This window comes from Pseudorasbora parva, chromosome 6 (assembly GCF_024679245.1).
Source record: "Pseudorasbora parva isolate DD20220531a chromosome 6, ASM2467924v1, whole genome shotgun sequence".
Classification (NCBI taxonomy): domain Eukaryota; kingdom Metazoa; phylum Chordata; class Actinopteri; order Cypriniformes; family Gobionidae; genus Pseudorasbora; species Pseudorasbora parva.
Window position 1 is genome coordinate 21,608,057 of NC_090177.1, and position 23,534 is coordinate 21,631,590.

Below are 23,534 nucleotides of genomic sequence, written 5' to 3' on the forward strand. Positions count from 1 at the left end.
TAAAACTGAAACAATTTGTCCTCTTTGTCAAACAAAACATTTTTAACATCACCTTTAGTGGTTTATATCATTAAGATTAAAGGCTTTCTGGACAATGAAAAAGGTTTACACAACTACTTGGTAAATGGTGTACAAATAGAAGAAGCCAAGCACAGTTGTTAAGAGTCGAAATTAATGCAAGAGGAATACTGCACATATAGCAAACACACAAGGGGGTCTCAAATAACCCCAGGCTTGCCACCATGACTGTTTGTCAAAGACCACCTGGATTATCTATGACTGCAGAATGCATATCTGAAGTATGCACTGCAGACAGATTAGATGAAAGTTAAACTTGCGGCATAAATTAGGACTGAAAGTTTGATGCATCACTGCAGGAAAGTATCTCATTTCAGCCATAACATATGATGATGATTATCACTTGGCATCGGACTGTACAAATGGGCTAGAATTCTTCACAAACTGATCTGCACAACAGATTAGTTAGTTTAGGCAATGTTTGCTTGCATATATTCACATAAATAAACATAAACATCACATTTGTTAAAGGTATAGTTCACGCAATAATGTTAATTCTGTCATCTCTTACTCACCTTTCTTTCTTCTGCTGAACACAAAGGAAGATATTTTGAAAAATGTCGGTAACCAAACATCTGATGGGCTCCATTGACAGCCATAGTATTTTTTGTTTCATACAGATTTGGAACAACTTGAGTGATGACAGAATTTACCCCTTTAACTATAATGCAGGAAGACAATTCTCAGCATTTCAAATAATTTCACTTCTTGAAGCTCATACTGAGCCAGACGAAACACCTAATGACCTAAACTATTTTAAACTATTAAACTATTTATTGATTTGTTCCATATTCATCTGTGAATGAAAGTAATTTGCACATTCCAAATGAGGATCCTTAAAAATCACTGCAACGTATTAAATATCATTTCACTGTTCTCATTTAAATCCAGCATCCATCTATGTGATTAGCCAACCCAAAAGCCATGGCAATGCTTGCATTAATGTAATATTGTTGCATTGTTCCTCTTGTTGCTACGACAGTTGTTTTGTATGTTGCAGAGGACTATTTAAAATTTTAGATAATATACAGGTAATGCTATCAGCACCCTAAATCCATATTAAAAGCTGCAGTCCGTAACTGTTTTGGTAAAAAAATATGCAAAATCACTTTTTTTAGCAAGTGTATAACCAGCTGTGTCTTTACCTTAGCCTGACTAACAATGATAAGTTTGTAATAATGTGTTATAATTTGAGTGGTACTGGTAGCTTTCCGCTGGAAATACGATAGTCTTTGCGTCATTACATCACGTCTGTATACATAAGGGAGTCCGGGCTAGTAAGCTATTTCCAACTCCACAACTCCACAAATAACTGCAATTTTAGAATTCAAACAGAGATGGCGACAAATAGGTTAAACTTATGGACTGCAGCTTTAATATTTACCTATTTAAATTATATACATCGCCAGTTGTTATAAAGGTGCTGGTAAAAGTTGTACACAAAAACACTACTGTTTATAAAGGTAACAGACAATTCATACTAACATATAATGTTTACTTCATAGAGGGATAGTAATTGGAACATTCTGTGCTGACTAGCAAAACCAAAACTATGTCCTTAAATGGGTATCCATCACTCTGACATAATCATATACACATCTCTTTGGATCCTAGATTATCCCTCGAATTCCTTTAAAGTCTGTTTGCTCTGAGAACAGGAAATACAATGAAGACCAGTATTAAACTAATGTGAACTGATGGGCAAGTGGGCTTTATTAAACACTGTTTATGTGGCAGAAAATATACATCCGTCTGAAAGTGCAAACCTGAAAGTCAGGGTCATGTGGGATAGATTTGGATCCCTGAAACATTCCTATAAATGAAACCATAATTTCTTCTCATCCCGTAGGCTTTGTTGGACAGAAACACGGTGCTTATTAATGGCCATGGTTCAGGATAACAACAGAAATCCTGCCAGTGTTAGACGGAGTGGTGTGTATGTGGCCGAAGTCATTAACTAATTCTTTGTCTTTTCTGTCAGTTTTAGAGATATAAAGGGGGAATAGATCTGTTGAGAGGCTGACCCATCCATGAAGAGGAAATTGGGATCAGAAGATTTTATAAAGGAAATAAATCAGATTTCTTTTTATAGAAAGATATATTACTCAATAAACAGCATGAAGTGACAACAAAGAATTTAAACTTTCAAAATAGTCCGGAAATGCCAAACCTGGCCTGGAATTCCACTCTGAATGATGAATGATGGATTCCAAAATACTATAATGAACATTTTTCTTTTGGCAAATGTGGTCCATTTTAGAGCAAACGCATATTTGGGATCTCAATAAATAATTATCATTCCAGCAGCAGAGTCTTTAAGTTTGGATTTTAGAGCCTATCGTTTATTGATTTATGATGACACATATTAAGACACCATGGAAGTATATTATTCTTATTCCATTCTGTGTAATTGTTTAAAATATATCCCTATAACTAGCTGAGAAAACGACAGTACGATGAACAAGAAATAACGGTGTGAACTTTGTGTAATATAAAAGCTGACTGAATACTAAGCACTGATGTGCTGCATGGAAGCTCTTATCTGAAAGAACTACTCGATCACTTCATTCAACAAATTCAAACCTCCGTCATCTTCCCAAGACTAAGCTCAGCTCTATGGGTGATCGGGCTTTCTGTTCTGCTCCTCGTCGGATTTGGAATGCCCTACCCGACCATCTGAGGGCACCTCAAGCTCTTGAGACTTTTAAAAAAGGACTAAAAACTTTTATTTTTGGGAGAGCTTATGTCTTTTAGCCATTTAATCTATTTGTATTTTCCCATTTTTAAATTTCCTTAACTGTAGCACTTTGAGATGTGTTAGAAATGTAAAGTGCAATACAAATAAAATGTATTATTATTATTAAGTATACAGCATGATAACAAAGAGTTGGTCCAAATTAGAACTAGTATTTAGGGGCTGAATATGAGGGCCTGTATAGGCCATAATTATTGAAAAGCCTCTTACAAACACTAGTGAAACAAACACATTGATCAACCTTAGTCCCCCATAACACCCATAACTGAAAAAACTTTTAATGTTTAATTTGGCACATGTCTCACAAACTATTTTAGGGAATGGCATTTAGTCGAATGAGGGCAAAGTGAAGTTTCATAACTTTATTTTTAGACTATTTAATTTTACCGTTGTAGTCAGCGCTGCACCGCGAGCTGTGACCGCACGTTTCATCCCACTTCGCAACTCGACTAACCGCCATTGCCTTAAATAGTTTGTGAGACACGCGCCAAATTAAACAAAAGTGTGTACACAGCTTCCTTTTCAAGTGAAATTAGCTCTCATCACCTACTGAAATCTTTTCTCATTTCAATAATGTGTATGAATGAATTTCACTAAGGTTGATCAATGCTATTTCACTAGTGTTTTTGAGATTTTTTTCCAGTTATGCATATAAATGAATTTCTTTAAGGTTGATGCATTTGATTTCACTAGTGATTTTCTAGTGATTGTAAGAGTTCAGTTCTGCATATGAAGGAATTTAACTGACGCTGATCAATGTGTTTTACTAGTGTTTGCAAGATGTATCTTTCAGTTAGGTATGATAGCCAAATGATAGCCAATCATGCATAAAAATAGAATACCAAATCAGCCTATGATAAAAAGCTGCTCAAAATAAGATTATTTTGTACCCCATTTCATCTCTGAAATATTTATTATATTTCAGAGATGAAATAGAATCCCTTTTGATAGAATGTTTTCCTGGATTTAGGCAAGAACTGCGTGTTTATTTTACAGTATTGCATAAGCTTTGAGCATTACACTCTAATAAGGATGAAATTACTTACACCTTGAGTTTCAGTTGGCCTTAGGACGTCCTGGCAGCTGGCCATGGCGCTGCTGGATACTGAAAAAAAAAACAAGAAACACAATTCTGAAGGCCAGACATTGCATTCTGTTTAATATTTGCACTTATAGTTAATTGCAAATATCTTTAAGCGTTGTAGTATTATATAAAAGTTATGAATGGTCTATAAAGTTTATAAAAATGTAAAGCTGTCAAATAAGACATACACAGTTTGGAAACTACTGGATAGTAATGTGGAAATAACTGCTCCAATATGTTGTTCCTTGTGTAACCAATTAGCCTATACTGACATTTTTATGGGGTGGAAATGTGTCAAGTTTGTGCTCTTACAATTTTGGGAAAAGATCATGTTATTATTATAATGTTACTAAATCTTGAAGAACATTTTTATGTCTCACTTGTCACTTGATATCAGAGGAATCCTACTGCCCTCAAGTGTGTATTAGTTAAAACTACAATTTGCTTTTACCTTTTAAAGTTAAACGATTGTTTACTTATTTGCACTTTACAAAATATATATATATTTGAAGTATTTAAATCAGTTCAAAACCCACTGAACAACAGGCAATATTACAATTCAGTGATTAGCTACTGCACTCAAGTAAAAATGTCAAAGGAAATGAAATACAAACCATACAAACAGACCATTACATCACAGCGACCAAAAAAAAAAAAAAAAATATGGCTATTAATGGAGACATATGAACTACAAGAGCAGGTCGTGGACACCACGGAAAATCAATATATGAAAAGAAAAAACATGAAATGTAATTTTACATTTTTAGAGATTTTTGTGAGATTCACCTCACAAAATAATAATCGCTGATAGTATGCTGCTTTTTTTTTTCAAAGAAAGAAAAAACTGTTTATCAAAACCAACTGTTATGTGTAAGCTATAGCCTATTATAGAATGCCCAAGAGAGTATTCAGATAGATCAAATGTGATATAGGCTTATAACATGTGGAGGTTTAGTGCAATTTTAAAAGTATGACTGAATGAGTTTGGTTGAATGATTAAAACTATGCATTTATATAAGAAAAAAAATGTATACAGGGAAAGGGTGGAAAGAGAGCGAGGTCCTACCACGTAATAGTCTGTGAACAATGTTTAGAACTTCCACTAGACTTTAGCTTTAATACGTTTTGTCACTTTAGTACAGTTTTTCTTCTTTCTTTTTCTGTTTTCTTAATCTACGTGTCAGCGTTGAGATGTCGCGAAGATTTCACAACTCGCTTGAAAATGGTCTGTCGTGCTCCCAGCTTCCGGTTTACCATATATGGACTGGTTGACATGAAGAAAGATTGACATGAAGAAAGTAGCTTACCTCAGACTTAGTGATTTATGTATTTATTTTTTATTAAATAAAAAGAACAACAGATTTTTTTAAAGACCTTTTGAGAGTCTTTACAAAAATACAATTTGATAAACATAGCCTAATAATGATTTATAATTTAGAGCTGTAGTTGGGGACAAATTTAGGTGGAATTTGCATGTCATTCGCCTGTGTATGTCACGTGATATGTACCCAAATAAACGATTCGCTTTCAAAGTTAGAAATAAAACATTTTGGCCATCTTTAATTTCACTGTTTATCTCAGTCAGGGCTGATCTTTTGGTTACACCTTTCAGGGAGTAAGGCTATTTCTGCATACAAATTATCTCTTAAAGCACCTAAACCCTTTCTTAACATTTTCTCCCTTTGTCTTTGAGGTGTTTATATCGCATATTATTGTCTTTCATAAACATGCTGTTGTTTAACTTCAGTGTGTTAATTTTTAATCAGTTGCCACACTTATCGAATTTCTCTTGATATTAAAATTAGTTTACCTTGTGTAGGTCTGGTGCGGTGTGGCTAGTATTTTAAAATTCTTACAAAGTTTTCAGTCACTTACATAGATAATATAAGAAATTACAGTAGATGAGCCTTTGTAAGTCTAGCCTTACTGTAGGCCTGACATGTTCTTATTCCACAGAGTAAAGTACACTGAAGAACAGTTGTTTGTTACAACAAAGTGTGCAATTGAGACTGCAGAAAAAAGAAAATGGCATTTTACATAGAATACGTATTGTACATACAACTATTTCACATGATGGATTGAAAGTGCCTCTTAACCCCATCTTTTTAAACAGCATAAAAAATACAGAGTGAGCTCGCACACATTTCACCTAAATTTTCTTGTGCTCTTTATTTTCGTTAGGCCCTACTAGTTTTCCCCCTCTCATTTATTTTTTCTCAGCCAACATGGTCAGCTGATCTAAATAAACCTTTTCCTTTCCACCCCAGCCCTCTGTTCTGAGGTGTTTGCACAGAGGATGTGGTCTCAATGGATGTAGATGTGTTTCGATCTGGGGAAGATTGTTGGACAAGAAGCTCCTTAAACACTGAGTGCATCCTTTGATGCACTTCCTGCAAAATATGATGGAAAAAAACACACTTTAGCAGGGGGAGGGAGGAGATATCATTGGACTTATAACTGTGATTTAAACATCCTGACCTTATCCACTTCTACTGAGAATTCCTCTCCTTTTCCTCCTTCCGCAGTGAATCGTCTCATTTGAGGGCTGTCAAGTTAAAAATTAACTGATTTAGTCTTTATTCCATAGATAATAATCTGTGACATTAAAATCTCCATAATGCCAAATAAACAGTCTAATTACACACGCTAATGTTTTCCGCAGGGCCCCTGGAGAATTTCCTGGTTGTGTATATTGTCCTGTGGGTATTTGTAACAAAGTCTTTCCTGAAGTGACATGGCTGGGTCCGACCCTGGCTTTGTCACTTGTGACCTTGGGCCTAGAAAACGAATACTGATAGAATTATTGTCTAGTTTATCTAGAATCATTGGTCATCTTTATGAAGTAAGAATGATGTTTCATTCTTTAATCATCATTATGCAATAATAATGAGGTTCGCACAAGGCTCACAAATGTACATTATATTTTTACTATATAAAATATGTACAAGTCACATACTAAACAGAATTTAACAAAACTCTCCTCCACATGGCTATGTCTTTATATACAGCAGTCATCTGTGAGTGTTTTACCGTATACTTTGCTCTGCTTTTAGCTCTTCCTCTGTCTGCTGTCTACCACAGATGGATTTCAGAGTTTCTTTCCCTTTCTGATCTTGGCTTCCATCCACACTGAAAAATACAGAGGGAGAGAATTGAGGAGTGTTATGACTCTTTGCACTGTGGTTTGTAGTAACTGACTGTGCTTTTGACTCAATAGTGATTACTGAGTCACAACATAAAGCTAATTCTTTTAAATGCCTCTAATTCTCCCAACAAAGCTTTACAACTCCAACAGGTGGTGACCCACAGCCACAGGTATGTAAATGCATAGATTATGGGCAATCAAATAAATAAGTGGAATCAGTAAGTAGTTCACACTGAGTGTGACTTTTTAAGTACTAATAACCAGCTAATACCTTAGTAATATGCAACAAATAACAAGTGAGAAGTGGACCCTAAACTAGAGTGTTACCAATTCTTCTAATGACTTAACGTCATGTATCTTCAACTGACAGTGACCTATACACTCGCCAAAAGGATTATTAGGAGCACGTGTTCAATTTATCATTAATGCAATTATCTAATCAACCAATCACATGGCAGTTGCTTCAATGCATTTAGGGGTGTGGTCCTGGTCAAGACAATCTCCTGAACTCTAAACTGAATGCCAGAATAGGAAAGAAAGGTGATTTAAGCAAGGTTGAGCGTGGCATGGTTGTTGGTGCCAGACCGGCTGGTCTGAGTATTTCGCTCAGTTACTGATTTTCACGCACAACCATTTCTAGGGTTTACAAAGAATGGTGTAAAAAGGGAAAAACATACAGTATGCGGCAGTCCTGTGGCCAAAAATGCCTTGTTGATGCTAGAGGACAGAGGAGAATGGGCCGACTGGTTCAAGCTAATAGAAGAGCAACTTTGCCTGAAATAACCACCCGTTACAACCGAGGTATGCAGCAAAGCATTTGTGAAGCCACAACACGCACAACCTTGAGGCAGATGGGCTACAACAGCAGAAGACCCCACCGGGTACCACTCATCTCCACTACAAATAGGAAAAAGAGGCTACAATTTGCACAATCTCACCAAAATTGGACAGTTGACGACTGTAAAAATGTTGCCAGGTCTGATGAATCTCGGTTTGTGTTGAGACATTCAGATGGTAGAGTCAGAATTTGACGTAAACAGAATGAGAACATGGATCCATCATGCCTTTTTACCACTGTGTAGGCTGCTGCTGGTGGTGTAATGCTGTGGGGGATGTTTTCTTGGCACAATTTAGGCCCCTTAGTGCCAATTGGGCATCGTTTAAATGCCACGGCCTACCTGAGCAGTTTCTGACCATGTCCATCCCTTTATGACCACCATGTACCCATCCTCTGATGGCTACTTCCAGCAGGATAATGCACCATGTCACCAAGCTTGAATCATTTCAAATTGGTTTCTTGAACATGACAATGAGTTCACTGTACTAAAATGGCCCCCACAGTCACCAGATCTCAACCAATAGAGCATCTTTGGGATGTGGTGGAACGGGAGCTTCGTGCCCTGGATGTGCATCCCACAAATCTCCATCAACTGCAAGATGCTATCCTATGAATATGGGCCAACATTTCAAAAGTGCTTTCAGCACCTTGTTAAATCAAAGCCACGTTAGTATTAAGGCAGTTCTGAAGGTGAAAATGGGTCAAACACAGTATTAGTATGGTGTTTCATTATAATCCTTTAGGTAAGTGTATACGAGTATAAATCATCCACTGACTGTGGGAAATCAAGTTAATACAGAAGTGAAATCAGTAAGTCGTTTCTTCAGTTGTTAAACTGTTAACAGTGTCCTGTATGCTCTATGCATTTAGAGATAAAAATCTACCTTGACACACTAATATATTTATTTGGGATGAGACCCTTTGTCTCATTCATCTCCCCTCTCCACCAATCAGAGGAGGCTTTGCTGTGCAGGATGAGGCGGTCCCCTTGTTTAAAAGACAGCTCAGCTGAAGAACGGCCAGTGTAGTCAAACAGGGCCACTCCTTGCAGCTCTGCACATAAAAACAGAGCGAGAGGAATTAGTTAGGTTCTACAAGCCCAGATGTTGATAAGTAAATTATGTGAACCTTACCATCTTTTCCTTCTTTTGTTTGAGATTGATCTGGTTCCCCATCTCCTTCCTCTGCTACAGTCTCACTGTAGGCACAATAAATACACCAATTTGTCTGTATATTGCTTTTCACAATACACATTGTTTTTAATGCAATTTTATAGAAAACCTTGATGTTAATGTTTATGATATATCAATACCTTCACCGTAGTCACATTCAGCAGATTAGAGCTAGGTGATAATATAGTTTTACATTTTATGATGATGAAGATTTGCTACATATTGCATATTATAATTTTGTAATTATGAAATCTACAAGGACGTGAACACTTTTTACTAGCTGAAATCTCGTAATTGCAAACATGGCTTGGACACAATTTGGCAATTACATTTGCCAATGATAGTAAAAGTCAAGTAACTGAGATTTGTATGGCACATATCACTTTACTTTATTTAAGAATATTGTATGTATGTGAATAAAGTTGGAAATACAAATACCAAGCATGCATAAAAGATTTTTGCCTTATGTTGTTATCACGTGTGTGTGTGTGTGTGTGTGTGTGTAGAATGTTTCCTGTGATGGGTAGGTTTGGGGGCAGGGGCAATGATAGAAAATACAGTTTGTACAGTATAAAAACCATTATGCCTATGGAGAGTCCCTGTAAACCACATAGACAATATTTGTGTGTGTGTGTGTGTGTGTGTGTGTGTGTGTGTGTGTGTGTGTGTGTGTGTGTGTGTGTGTGTGTGAGTGAGTGAGTGAGTGAGTGAGTGAGTGAGAGAGTGAGTGAGTGAGTGAGTGAAACAGATGGAGCTTAATTCTCACCAGTCTTCTTCTTCCAATGTCATGCAATTTTCATACACTGGCCCGGGCAACTCATTCTGGCTAGGGAAGATGCTCTCGTGTTGGATGATGATACTCTTGACCAGGGCATTGATGCGCTGAAGCTCTGATGCATCACCATTATCTGGCCCCCTCACTAGACTAGGCCCAAAGCAGACTGCCAGGTTATAGGGCTGCATCATGTTCTCGTCACTGTACTGGGAAACACTTCACACATGCACATACAAACATTTAGATGTGGTGATTTCATTAAAAAATGTGTTGAATTTTACAAAAAGTGACAAAACCTACAGACACCTTGCGATACTCACTGGTGAAGAAATGCAAAAATATATCTCATGACAATGATGAGTGAGGCAGGATATGAGGAGATGACACACTTCAGCTGAGTTATTTTTTTTGTTTCATCATCTATTTCTAGAAGAGTGGAAAAGTTAAAGACACCATGAAATGCATTCAATGCTTCTACTGAAGTTGACAACTTGTGCAAATGTATTGACTAATAAAATGCAATGCTCACTAAATAATTGACTGCCATTAACCAGGATACCTATCTATCTATCTATCTATCTATCTATCTATCTATCTATCTATCTATCTATCTATCTATCTATCTATCTATCTATCTATCTATCTATCTATCTATCTGTCTATCTGTCTATCTGTCTATCTGTCTATCTGTCTATCTGTCTATCTGTCTCTCTCTCTCTCTCTCTATATATATATATATATATATATATATACACACAAAATCTTAAAACCAGGGGATGCATTGCAAGTTTTACACATTTCGCACTAGTGGATCATAACCGGGTTGTAAGTGCTGCTTCAAAATGCCAAAAGAAGAAACAGGAGCAAGAGACAAAAAATAGAGAGTAGGCAATTTATTGAAAACTGCATTTAAACTCAAACAGGCCGTTCATCAGCTGATCAAAAGTTTAAGACCATAGCCATAAAAAGGTCAAATCTGCACAAAAATATGCCTTTCATGTCATTATCCTTCAAGCAGTCATACTGTCAAGATCTCCTGATGGCAAAGGCAAAAAGGCTTTCTCTCTTTGAATGTGGCAGGATTGTTGAGCTGCACAAGCAACCTCGGCGCCATTGCTGCTGAGGTTGGACGCAGTAAGATAGTCATTTAACTTTTTTTTTTTTTTAATCCTGAGAGTTTTTTAAAATTTTTAAAAATTTAAGTGGTAGACCCAAAAAGATTTCACCTGCACTGATCCGCATGATCCGACGGGTCGTCCGTGAAGACACAGGTCGATCCTCAACCCAAATTAAGGCCCTTACTGATGCTGACTGCAGCCCAATAACCATAAGACGTCATCTGCTAGAGAAGGGCTTCAAGAACAAAAAACATCTTCAAAAGCCACGTCTCCTCCCACGACACAAACTTGCCTGTTTGGAATTTGCAAGGGAGCACCAAACATCCGACATTGAAAAGTGGAAGAAAGTTTTAATCTCTGACGAGAAAAAATTTAACCTGGACGGTCCTGATTGCTTCCAACGTTACTGGCACGACAAGGAGATCCCACCTGAGATGTTTTCTACGCGCCACAGTGGAGGAGGCTCCATCATGATCTGGGGTGCTTTTTCCTTCAGTGGGAAAATGGAGCTTCAGGTTGTGCAGGGGCGTCAAACGGCGACTGGCTATGTGGATCTGTTGCAGCGGGCATCCCTCTTGACCGAGGGCCCCCATCTGTGCGTTAATGACTGGGTCTTTCAACAGGACAACGCTGCAATTCACAACGCCCGCCTGACGAAGGACTTCTTCCAGGAGAATAACATTGATCTTTTGGACCATCCACGGGTTCTCCTGATCTAAATCCCATTGAGAACATTTGGGGATGGATGGCAAGGGAAGTGTACAAAAATGGACATTAGTTCCATACCGTGCATGCCCTTCATGAAGCCATCTTCACCACATGGAGCACTTCATCCACCAGCCTCCTGGAAACAGTCGCATCAAGCATGCCGAAACAAGTTTTTGAAGTGATCAAAAGAATGGTGGGGCTGTGCTCACTACTGAGTCCTTTTTTGACACTTTTAATACTGTTGTGCGTTTATTTTTGGCCTATGGTCTTAAACCTTTGATCAGCTGATCAATGATCAATGTTTGAGTTTAAATGCAGTTTTCAATCAATTGCCTACTTTCTATTTTTTGTCTCTTGCTCCTGTTTCTTCTTTTGTATATATGTGTATATATGTATATATGTGTATATATGTATATATGTATATATGTGTGTATATATATATATATATATATATATATATATATATATATATATATATATATATATATATATATATACATATATATATATATACATATATATATATATACATATATACACATATATACATATATACACATATATATATATATATATATATAACTGCTCCATCCTTGAACCTCTTTTGATAGATACTGACTACTACATACTGGGAACACCCCACAAAAGCTGCTGTTTTGGAGATGCTTAGACACAGTCATCTAGCCATCATAATTTGACCTCAAACTCGCTTAAAGCCTTACGCTTGTCCATTTGTCCTGCTTCTAACACATCAACTTTGAGTTAAAAATTTTCACTTGCTGCCTAATATATGCCCACCTACTAACAGGTGCTGTGATGAAGAGATAATCAGTGTTATTAACTTCATCTGGCATAATGTTATATCTGATCGGTGTATATATACATATCTATACATATACATACACATTTCAAAATATAAAATTATATATATAAAAATTCCATATGAAATAAAGAAAGAAAAGTTTCATAAATTTATGCAAAAATTATACAACTATTTTTCAAAAGTTATGACTTGGAGTCAGTAAGATTTTCTTTTAAATACAGTCTTAAATCTCTTAGTGATAAAATGTATAGGCTATTACAATAACTTTTAAAAATATACTTTAAAAAAAAAAAATCTGAATTTTCTGCAGCCATTACGTCTTCAGTGTCACATGATCCTTCAGAATATGCAGATTTGGTTCCCAAGAAACATTTCTAATAATTAGTGTTTAAAACCGCTTAACATTTTTGTGGAAACCATGATACATATCAGGATTCTTTGATAAATAGCAATTTAAAAAAAATGTTTTGAAGAATTTGAGATGATTGGAATAGTGTAAAAATCTATTTAATGCATCCTTGCTGAATAAAAAATATTATTTCTTTAAAAATGTACTTATGGTAGTGTATACCAAAAAGCTATTTTCTGTATTTTGAATTAGGCACTGAATAAAACCTTATTTTAATTTAATAAAACTGCAATTCAACGAGCGGGCCGAATTCTTCATGACATCATATAAACTGAAGGATACTGGCTAACTAAAAACGAGCCCATTAAATTTCCCCGCCTCAACATCAAGCTTCAACAGGAAACCTTGTAACTATAAAGAAAAGCACATTCAAAATATTTCATTGAATTTTCGAACAGTTACAGACCTAATGTCTCACATAGATTATATACAGTTAATCCAGCAAACAAGCACATAATAGTGTGGTGTAGAGTTTTCTTACGGCCACATTCCATCAGTTTGTCATAACTGTCCTCAGGAAAGAGGGGTTTCTCTAGTCCTCTAAAATAAAGTTTCAGCACTCCAGCCACAGAGTCCATGTCACATATCCCATCAGCAAGGGGGTCATCGCCTATGAATACAATTTTTTTTTTTTAAATCACAGCCTATTACTAATGCTCAGTGAAAGGGAGGAGAATATCATCACCCATTGCACATACCTTTCTCAAACGCATCCTTCAGTTGATTTACCACCATTTGAGATCCCGGCACTCTGAACAATCCCTCATGATGTAAACCTTACCAAAGAAAAAAGAGTGAATGGGTTAGATAACCAGTGATTAAGATGGAAAGAATGGTAAAAAGAGGAATTATCTACGGTCTTAGATTTACCATTGAGGTTGATGAACCGAATGCAACTTTCCACCACTGCAGGAATAAGCTGTCCTGATGCCTAATAGGGAGGAAACACTGAGTGAGTCAGATGCCTTGAACTTTTTTGAGTAAATCCAGAGCACTTCTGAGAGATTTACTTGGATGTATGATATTATATCTCCATTGAAGAGCTTCTGGTTGATCTGGGCACCGGGGTAACTCTTTTTATGACGTACAGATCTTTTGGAGCGTGTTCTAATTAAACAAAAATGTATAATTTAGTCAACACTAAAACTAAAAACAGGCCCTTTTACTCCCGCTACCCCTTTAAAGTGATAAAATGAAGGCATTTTGCCAATACACTGTATATATATATATATACAGTGCCTTGCGAAAGTATTCGGCTCCCTTGAACTTTGCAACCTTTTGACACATTTCAGGCTTCAAACATAAAGATATAAAACTGTAATTGTAATTGTGAAGAATCAACAACAAGTGGGACACAATCATGAAGTGGAATGAAATTTATTGGATATTTCAAACTTTTTTAACAAATCAAAAACTGAAAAATTGTGCATGCAAAATTATTCGGCCCCTTTACTTTCAGTGCAGCAAACTCTCTCCAGAAGTTCAGTGAGGATCTCTGAATGATCCAATGTTGACCTAAATGACTAATGATGATAAAAAAAATCCACCTGTGTGTAATCAAGTCTCCGTATAAATGCACCTGCACTGTGATAGTCTCAGAGGTCTGTTTAAAGCGCAGAGAGTATCATGAAGAACAAGGAACACGCCAGGCAGGTCCGAGATACTGTTGTGGAGAAGTTTAAAGCCGGATTTGGATACAAAAAGATTTCCTAAGCTTTAAACATCCCAAGGAGCACTGTGCAAGCGATAATACTGAAATGGAAGGAGTATCAGACCACTGCAAATCTACCAAGAACTGGCCGTCCCTCTAAACTTTCAGCTCATACAAGGAGAAGACTGATCAGAGATGCAGCCAAAAGGCCCATGATCACTCTGGATGAACTGCAGAGATCTACAGCTGAGGTGGGAGACTCTGTCCATAGGTCAACAATCAGTCGTATACTGCACAAATCTGGCCTTTATGGAAGAGTGGCAAGTATAAAGCCATTTCTTAAAAATATCCATAAAAAGTGTTGTTTAAAGTTTGCCACAAGACACCTGGGAGACACACCAAACATGTAGAAGAAGGTGCTCTTGTCAGATGAAACCAAAATTGAACTTTTTGGCAACAATGCAAAAAGTTATGTTTGGCGTAAAAGCAACACAGCTCATCACCCTGAACACACCATCCCCACTGTCAAACATGGTGGTGGCAGCATCATGGTTTGGGCTTGCTTTTCTTCAGCAGGGACAGGATATTTGGAGCCAAATACAGGACCATTCTGGAAGAAAACCTGATGGAGTCTGCAAAAGACCTGAGACTGGGACGGAGATTTGTCTTCCAACAAGACAATGATCCAAAACATAAAGCAAAATCTGCAATGGAATGGTTCAAAAATAAACATATTCAGGTGTTAGAATGACCAAGTCAAAGTCCAGACCTTAATCCAATCGAGAATCTGTGGAAAGAACTGAAAACTGCTGTTCACAAACGCTCTCCATCCAACCTCACTGAGCCACTTACAGCTGTAATCGCAGCAAAAGGTGACGCTACAAAGTATTAACTTAAGGGGGCAGAATAATTTTGCACGGCCAATTTTTCAGTTTTTCGTTCCACTTCATAATTGTGTCCCACTTGTTGTTGATTTTTCACAAATAATTACAGTTTTATATCTTTATGTTTGAAGCCTGAAATGTGGCAAAATGTCGCAAAGTTCAAGGGGGCCGAATACTTTCGCAAGGCACTGTGTATATATATATATATATTTTTTTTTTTATTTATAATTTTTTTTATTTTAAACATTACCTCTTGTAAGATTTCAGTTAAAGAAACTCTTTGTTTCCTTACCTGGAATGGGCGCCATCAACACTTTCAGCTGATAACAAAAAAGAACAAAGTTGAAGAAAATCAAAGGTTTTCGCTTCAGAACAATTTCTGTATAGATAGAAGACATAATTCTACCTTTCTGAATGGCAACCTTCAGCAGGTCATGTTTAGCCTCCAGTTTTGATATTAAAGAGCTGTTGCATAGATGGTCCCTGACTTTCTGCAATAGAAGGCCATTGTAATAGAAAAAGTCAAAGACAAAAGAAATATATAATAAATAAAATAAATAAAATAAAAATAATATTATATATATATATATATATATATATATATATATATATATATATATATATATATATATATATATATATATATATATATATATATATATTAGATTTAATATTTACTATAATAATATTTTATAATATTCAATGTGTATTTTATTACAGAAAAATAAAATTACATAAAATGATTTATATTATATAAATATATAATTTTACTATATTTAATATCTAAAATATTTGACATAACTATTTAATAATGGATTTCTATTTTAATATATTTAAAATTATGTGACAGCAAAGCTTAATTTTAAGCATCACTCCAGTTCTTCACTGTCGCATAATTCTTCATTAATATCTTATTATTACAAGTGTTGAAAACAGTTCTGCTGCTTAAAATTTTTTGTTTGGAATTAAACCATTTTTTTCCAGGATTCTTTGATGAAAAGGCTGTTCTAAATAACTAATAATTTGTTTTCTTACTGTGAAGTACAAACTCTCTGTGTCCGGAAGGCTGGCTCTGCGCTTCAGCTGATTGGTCTTACTGGATGATAGGTCACTGTTCCCCTCTGGTGATGAAGGGCTGCTGGGAAAGTCTGGGCTGGATCCAAAGGTGTCCTCAACGATGCTATCCAGCATGGAATACTGAGCTGACTGAAGTAATTTGCTGGACTGCAATATTTTTTTTACTGATTAACCAGACTTATAAAGAGTACTCGTACAGTATTTATTCATCCAGATATCACTACATCTATCCTGTCATTTGACCATAGAGTGATGGTGATGGGGTTTGTATACCTCCTCAACCTCCATGGTGACTGAAGACAGCCTAGACTGCAGCTGTTGGAAGCGAGTCACCAGCTCGCTCATCATCTCACACTTTGCAGATACTTCAACCACCTGAAAGAGGACACATACAGTACATAACCAATATCACATTTTTACACTTAGAAATTGTATCACGCAGTACCTGGTCGCCTTCGTAGGGTTGGTACTGAAAGCGCAGGGGCAGGCAAAAGGCTGAGATGTTGGCCTGCATGAGAGTGTCTCTGTCCTGGTTCTGGTTCAGCTCTGACACAGTTGTGTCCAGCTGCTGTAGCCCAGAGCTCAAGTTCTGCTCTGCCCATTGGCGACTGGTCAGGTAGAAACGGAACACCTTGGATATGGACTGGTGGTAACCCAGATCGCAGCACTGAAAGGGCATATAATGAGGTTGAATTTTGCCTGCACAGTATGAAAATCTGATCATATAGAGTTAATATAAAGAAACTCACATCTATGAGAGTGGAGAGATCCTGAAGGTAGTATTTGTTCAAGCATGCATTTGCTGCAGCCAAGTTGAGCAGGTAGTCATTGCGTGCTTTTGTGCACTTAAGCTGAGTTTCTTGAACTTTACATTGTCTCTGTGCACACATAAAGGTGAAAACTCAAATGTTACTGGAACAATAATTTATCCACACACATTCAATAAGTTGCACTACTTAACCACATAAACCAAACACTCTGCATTACAATCAGCCACAATCACATACAGAGAACCCTTGCCCCACATCACTGCACAGAGGAGGATGCTGCCCTTGTTCATGTAGGCAAAACACAGCTATATTCTTTTGTTCTTTTGACTTTGTACTACATTCAAAACATGTTAAGTTCAAGCCAACAGCATTTGTTGCATTATGATGATTAACACAATAAAAACTACATTCAGTACATGTTAAGTTCAAGCCAACAGCATTTGTTGCATTATGATGATTAACACACAAAAAACTACATTCAATACATGTTAAGTTCAAGCCAACAGCATTTGTTGCATTATGATGATTAACACACAAAAAACTATTCAACTCATGGCTATTTTTCCTTAAAGCCACACTGAAATCCAAATCTATCAAGTTTTTTTAAACGTTTTTTTTGTATTGAATATTGCAGTATTTATTATTAATGATTTATCTGTGAACATTTATTTTTTAAATTCATGATGTGTTCACTGGCACAAGGAGGGCGGGACAACCTCTCACTCACATGAGATTGCCTGAGAATTACAGCAATAGCAAACCACAACATTCCAACAATCCAATTGAATCCTGATGGACAGTCCCACACTGCTCGATAAGACAATTCACTCTGATAAACTGTAATGTACATCACATATGGGGGTGAAAAGACTATTGCAACTTGCGTTACAGACATTAAAAAAAAAAATATTTAAAACTTCAAATGTGAACCTCATAATTTTATAAAAATATTAACATTATTAATATTAATATCAAAGGGTTAGTTCACCCAAAAATGAAAATTCTGCCATTCTTTGTGCCAAATTATTCACCCGCATGTCATTCCAAACCTGTAAGACCTTTGTTCATCTTTGGAACACAGATATTTTAAGATATTTTGTGTGACAAGAAGTGACAAGGGAACTAAAACAAAAACAAAAATAACTTTATTCAACAATTTCAAGTCTGTGTCAGGCTCTTGTAAACAGTGCAGCGCTTCCTAGTTCTACTGAAGAATGACTTGTGCAACAGCGTAAGAGTCTAACAATGTTTAACAACGTCTTTACTACCTTTCTGGGCCTTGAGTGTTAATTAAATAGCTGTCTAAAATATCTTAATTTGTGTTCTGAAGATGAAGGGTCTTAAGGGGTTGGAACAACATGAGGGGCAGTAATTAATGGCAGAATATTTATTTGGGGTAGAACTAACCCTTTAATTGTTAAAAAATAATATAACTTTTAATAGAAGTTATGATTGGTTTAGGGTTTTAGGCAATAATAGGGTTTTAGGCAGTAAGTTGTAATGGCAACAAAGCTGTTGGGCATAAATTTACACAGAAAACATACTTTGTCCTTTTTTTTAAAGTTTTTTTTTTTTTCTTTGCTGTTTGATTGAGCTTAACTTGTATTGAACCTTAAATATATATTTACTTATAACCATTTCATCCACATCCATTTTATATTCTAGTATTAAAAAAATAAGACATACTTTCTCTATTTGTCGTTCCATCTTTTTAGAAGCACTTTGTTTTTGCTTTTCCTCCATTCTGATTGCTTCCTTTAGTTTGCCTTCTGCGGACAGGAACTCAGTATAGTACTGATAATATGTCTTCAAGGTCTGATTTTCACAAACATAGAAATGAGATTTGCAGTCCATTAACTGTAAATGCATGTTTACAATTGATTCTGAAACAAAAAAGTGGCTTGATGAAAGGGATGAGAGGTTGAACTCACTGTATGAAGTTCTGTGGTGACCTTCAGAAGTCCATCCTGTAACTGGGTGCAAATGTCCCTGCTCTGAAAAATATAAATAATAGGGGAAAAAAGAGACAGGTAAATGATTGTTTTAGTAGCATTGTATTACAACATCAGGAGAGTGGTCGTGACTATGCCAGAGTTGTTGTTTCTGTGGGTGCCTGCAAAATGCAAAGGAAGCCACATGTACTGATTGTATAGGGCATGCATGCTCCTTCAAGTCTTGTAATGTGTGGGTGTTTATGTCTGCAAATGTGGAAGGATGTAAAAATGTTTGTGTGTCAGTGAGATGGTAGGTGTGTACCCGTTTAGCCAGGCGTTGAGCATGTTCAACACAGTGTGAAAGCTGCTGAGGCAGAGTGTTGATGTAGCTATCACTCAAGAGACCGTGATCTCGGCTTTCCTGACGTGTTTGTGTCAACAACACCTGCCAGCAGTTAACCACTGACTGATGGCTAGGCTCCTTCCTGAGGGTGATAGGAACAGAAAACTGATCAAGTTCCTAAAATACAGCAATTTAATATTTTGAGGTCAGTATTTTTTTTTAATGACATTAATATTATTTAACAAACAAGCATCAAAATATGGAGGACCAATTTATTCAAAATTTTAAAAAAATGTAAAAAAAAAATGAATTCAATAAACAACAATTAAATGTACCATTTTATTCTGAAATAAATAATTAATTAAATAATTTATGAATTGGATAATTAAATAAATAAATGTATCTATTTATTTTGTAAAATTACATGAAATTGTTTAATATATTTCACAATTACCTCTTTCACACACACTATTGTCGTGTTTAAAAAATATATTTTTTCATTATTTAATGTGCTTTTTCAAAAAGCTGTTTTTCATAATAATATGCTACATTTACCAACACCTATTTGACGAATCATGCATTTCCAAAGCATGATTTTCCCAAATATTTTTTTCATAATAATAGAGGACATTTCACAAATGCCAATCAACAGGCAGTGGGCGGAAATAAATGCCAAAGACTTTATAACAGTGTTAAATTTAATTTTACATGTATATTTCCTTGTCCGCTGTAGAGTAGCCTAATGCAGGGAGTCTTGTGAGAGGTTAAGCCAGCCTAACAGAATTTAGCATTCTCATCTCTGATTGGCTGGAATTATGTCATATTGTAGGCTAATGTTGAGTTGTGTTGAGCAAGCGAGCCGTTGAACCAAGGGGGTAATCTAGCGCTCGGAAAGCGTTCCACCCCTAGGGGCTGCCATTGCTAACCAAGCCATCACCTGCTGTTAGCATCCCATTGACTCCCATTCATTTTTGAGTCACTTTGACAGTGAATAACTTTACATCTGAGACGTTTAAAGACTCCATTTGTCCATTGTTTATTTCTAAAGAAACACGACAATGTATAAAAGGCTCCATTACCTTGTATCTTACACTATCGCCCCGCAGAAGCTGTTTTTGTAAAAAGAGGCTAACGATTGCGTCATAACCAACGCGACTCTGTCGCACAGTTGAGAAATTACCGTATAGACCTGAGGAGACGCTCGCAGGCAATCTTTACTGTCTATGAGACAGTCGGGGGGACGTGGAGACATGTCCTGGAGACTAGTCTGATAAGGGGGAAGAATGGGGAGAAGCCCATAGTGAGCCAAAAGCAACGGGAGAAAATATTTAAACAACGTGATTCAGATTTCGCTTTCCACATCTACTAGAAGACTCACAGCTGTCAGACAGGTTGCTCACGTCACAACTACGTCGTCAAGCTCAGTCTGAGCCTGCGCAGTTCGCTCAGCCATCAGGAAGTGAGTGCCTCTAGGTTGACTTCATTCTTCCGCTGTTGACGTCAATGGGAACGCTCCGTCCATTTCTTTTACTGTCTATGCGTTGAACGGGTAACTGGGTATTTACATTCACATTTATGCATTTGGCAGACGCTTGTATCCAAAGCGACTTACATTGCATTCAAGGTACACATTTTTACATTTTGTCAATTCTTATTGTATCGGGTACTATCGGAGCGCAAACAACCGAGACGGTGCACATGTGAAATATAGCCTAATGTCGGCGCACATCCTAATAAGCTTATTTTAAATGCAAAATTGATTTTCGTTCGCTCTAAATACTTTCTTATTTGCGAGACGAACATTTTTCGGCAAAACTCAGTTCACACGCTCAAAATATTATCTTGCGCGCGCAGAATTGTGGCATAATAGTAACCCCATACAAATAGTTTCTAAAGGATCATGTGACACTGAAGCCTGGAGGAATTATAATGAAAATTAAGTTTGATACCCGAAGGACTAGATTGCTTTTAAAATATATTAAAACTTTTAATATATTAAATATTGTAATAGCCTATATTAGGCCTATATATTAAATACTTTAAATAATAACAAAATGCAACAATATTACTGTTTTCACTGTATTAACGATCAGCCTTGGTGAGCATAAATGTCTTCTTTGAAAAACATTCTCACTGACTAGTTTTGTTGTGGAAATTTTTGCTTGGAAAAAGTACTTTGGCTATCTTTCTTTAAGATAATTGCTCTTACGAGGTTTTTTAAGGGTGGCATACGTTTGTAAAGAATCCGTTCATAGGTTGATCAATTGTGTATTAATGGGGATTTGTTTATTGTGTATCCTCACTTCCTGGTTCTAGAGGAGAACCTGTCACAAAGCTTGTCCAGTGAGCGGGCGTACTCTCCCTCGATCTCGCCTCGTCTGCGCAAATAATCAATCAGATCTTGAAACACCTGACTCTTCTGCTCAACCTCACCGTCAAATATCCTCAACTGCTCTGCCAGCTGCAAACGCACCTCTAGAGAAGAGAAAGAGAGAGCAGTTATATTTATATAGTTCCTCCTTACATGTGTCAAATAACTAGAACATGTTGGTCCACAAAGATAGGAGGCAATAAGGATTGGTTATCTGTCTCGTGATGGTGGAAGTGCTTACAAAACTTGAAGTAGAAACTGATCAGCAGATTTCATCTAATTGGAAAGCAATGAGTTGAGTTCCACTTTCTATTCCTTAGAATGCTTATTGGGTGTTCAGTGTTTGAACATCTATTACCTTTAATCTGTGTGTCATAGTCCGCCGTCACCACTCTGTCCCTCCAAAGTTTGACGTGGGATGACATTGTGGCTCCAACTAGGTGAAATTCTGCTTTGAACATGATATATAGCCTACTTAAAAAATATATAATTTCATTGGCAATATATGCTTTTTGTTCAGTCATGAAAACTCTTGGGTACGACTCGCTAATGCTAAATCAATTGGAAACGTGCAGCTGATGCTGCTACAAAGAGAGAGAGACCACTGTAGATCTAGGCAACTAGACCTTCAGACTGACGGCAGCTTTCATTGGTCAAGGACCGCCCAAGAGGATGTTTGACTGACATGAAACGCAACCAATCACAGTTCGTTTTATTCCACGTCATGTTTATGGGCGTGGAAATGTAAATTCGATGTCACTGCAATAACAGACCGGCGTGCATCAATAAATGATTAATTCAAGAACGATAGAGCCGTATTCATATACAAACCCGATTCCAAAAAAGTTGGGACAGTGTACATATTGTCAATAAAAACCGAATGCAATGATGTGGAAGTTTTAAATTTCAATATTTTATTCAGAATACAACATAGATGACATATCAAATGTTTAAACTTAAAAACCCTTAAAAAGGGTTCTATATACAACACTGCAAAAACTCTCTTCATTTTGAGTTATTTCCCCCCCCAAAATAAGACAATTAGCCTACTTTTGCTTGTCTAGTAAATAAATTCTTGTTTTAAAGAGCATATTGCAGGTAAAAAAATGTTTGAGATGAACATATAACCTTGTTACTTTTTAGATGTTTGGACTAGAAACAAGACAAAAATACTAAGTAAGAAAAGCATTTTTTGCAGTGAACCTTTTAGGGGTTCCAACTACTTAGCAGCAATAGAACATTTTAAGGTTCTATATAGAACCTTTTCTTCTAAGAGTGTGGCATCAACACATCTCAAAAAAGTTGGGACAAGGCCATGTTTACCAATGTGTGGCATTCCCTCTTCTTTTTATAACAGTCTGCAAACGACTAGGGACCGAGGAGACAAGTTGCTGAAGTTTAGGAATAGTAATGTTGTCCCATTCTTGTCTAATACAGGCTTCTAGTTGCTCAACTGTCTTCTTCTTTGTTGCATCTTTCTCTTTATGATGTGCCATATATTTTCTATGGGTGAAAGATCTGGACTGCCGGTTGGCCATTTCAGTACCTGGATCCTTCTTCTACGCACCCATGATGTTGTAATTGCAGTATGTGTCTGGC

General features: G+C 36.6%; 1 protein-coding gene across 2 annotated transcripts; it reads right to left on the minus strand.

Annotated features, from left to right (window-relative positions):
- Positions 1-5,238: 5,238 nt before the first annotated feature.
- On the minus strand, positions 5,239-22,539 carry arhgap4a (Rho GTPase activating protein 4a). Of its 2 annotated transcripts, none has more exons than XM_067446164.1 (23): positions 22,294-22,539; positions 21,868-22,039; positions 19,544-19,706; positions 19,219-19,281; positions 18,974-19,102; positions 17,267-17,395; positions 16,963-17,184; positions 16,791-16,892; positions 16,476-16,664; positions 15,847-15,931; positions 15,733-15,760; positions 13,916-14,012; positions 13,776-13,836; positions 13,604-13,681; positions 13,387-13,515; positions 10,168-10,273; positions 9,839-10,063; positions 9,034-9,098; positions 8,785-8,953; positions 6,948-7,046; positions 6,563-6,694; positions 6,396-6,462; positions 5,239-6,307 (listed from the first exon to the last, which is right to left on the minus strand). In XM_067446164.1, the coding sequence occupies exons 1-23, from the start codon at positions 22,457-22,459 to the stop codon at positions 6,134-6,136; spliced, it is 2,850 nt and encodes a 949-aa protein (XP_067302265.1). In that variant the 5' UTR covers positions 22,460-22,539; the 3' UTR covers positions 5,239-6,133. The 2 variants fall into 2 exon arrangements, with proteins under 2 accessions (XP_067302265.1, XP_067302266.1); XM_067446165.1 differs by having other exon boundaries at positions 6,170-6,307; positions 6,559-6,694.
- Between the last annotated feature and the right edge of the window lie 995 nt (positions 22,540-23,534).

Bases quoted from the DNA above. Each gene is read 5' to 3' on its own strand.
- arhgap4a (XM_067446164.1), bottom strand. From the start codon at position 22,459: ATGACTGAACAAAAAGCATATATTGCCAATGAAATTATATATTTTTTA. The intron at 19,707-21,867 runs GTGAGGATACAC...TATCACCCTCAG, and splicing joins TTCTCCTCTAGAACCAGGAA to GAAGGAGCCTAGCCATCAGT. The intron at 10,064-10,167 runs GTGAGTATCGCA...GCATGTGTGAAG, and splicing joins ATTTTTGCATTTCTTCACCA to TGTTTCCCAGTACAGTGACG.